At 48.1% G+C, this 1,103-nt stretch overlaps 1 protein-coding gene across 1 annotated transcript; it reads right to left on the bottom strand.

The window, feature by feature from the left end:
* Positions 1-248: 248 nt before the first annotated feature.
* LOC138894741 (uncharacterized) lies at positions 249-841 on the bottom strand. Its single transcript, XM_070179470.1, has 2 exons — positions 595-841; positions 249-436 (listed from the first exon to the last, which is right to left on the bottom strand). Exons 1-2 carry the CDS (start codon positions 839-841, stop codon positions 249-251), a joined length of 435 nt encoding a protein of 144 aa, XP_070035571.1.
* Between the last annotated feature and the right edge of the window lie 262 nt (positions 842-1,103).

Raw genomic sequence — 1,103 nt, forward strand, 5'->3', positions numbered from 1 at the left:
AATACATACGAATATGTGGAACCAAGGTCAAATAATATAGAAGTTTCCCTGTGGCATACAGAGACATTACCTGTGATCACTGCATCTGAAGCAACGACATCTGGCCTAGCAGAAATAACATAGAATTGGGCCTGACCACCACCTGATCGGCCTCCCCCTCTTGGGCGTCCTCTAGCTTCCTGTGCCCTACCCCGTGCTGGCTGGGCGGGTAGTGAATTAACTAGTGTGGGAGCCGTAGCCTGACTCCTCTACTCAGCTGGACCTCCCGAAAGGCGGGGATAATTTCTCTTCATGTGACCTAAGTCTCCACATTCAAAACAACCCTTCTTGAATATTGGCGGCAAGTACTGAGGTGGACCTTGAGAACCAGAATAACTACCAGAAAAACTAAGTAAAGATGAACCCTGAACTGATGGTGCACTATATGAACTCTGAGCTGGAAGTGCACTAAGAGAAGACTGACTCGGTCGAGCACTGTATGAACCATGGCTAGCTGATGCGCCATGATGAGCTGGACGAGCCATCTGAGCGGGCCTATAAGGTCGACCCCTACTGTGATAGCACTGTCCCCAAAGGGAACACCGCTGGAATTACCCGGACCATGAGACCTCTTGGCCTCCCTCTCTTCATGCTCATGAGTACGTACCATTTCTAGTCGTAGAGCACTGTCAACCACCTCATCGAATTTAGCACCTGCTACATTTCCTAGAGTCATAATAAAGCGTAACTGATGGCCGAGGCCATTAGTGAACCTCCTGATCTTCTCCCTCTCAGTGGGAACCAACCAAACTGCTTGACGAGCCAATTCTAAAAACTGCATCTCATATTGAGTCACGGACATGTCCTCTTGACATAAATGCTCGAACTGCCTGCGCAGTTCTTCTCTGTGGGTCTATGGCACAAACTTCTCGAGGAATAATACGGAGAACTCATGCCATGAAAGTGGTGCTGCACCAACTGGTATGCTCCTCTCATAAGTCTCCCACCATCTAAAAGCTGCTCCAGTCAACTGAAAAGTAGTAAATGAGACTCCACTGGTTTCTAGAATACCTGCTATACGAAGAATCCAATGGCATCTATCCAAAAAATCCCGAGCATCATCT

Source organism: Nicotiana tomentosiformis, chromosome 6 (assembly GCF_000390325.3).
Source record: "Nicotiana tomentosiformis chromosome 6, ASM39032v3, whole genome shotgun sequence".
NCBI lineage: Eukaryota > Viridiplantae > Streptophyta > Magnoliopsida > Solanales > Solanaceae > Nicotiana > Nicotiana tomentosiformis.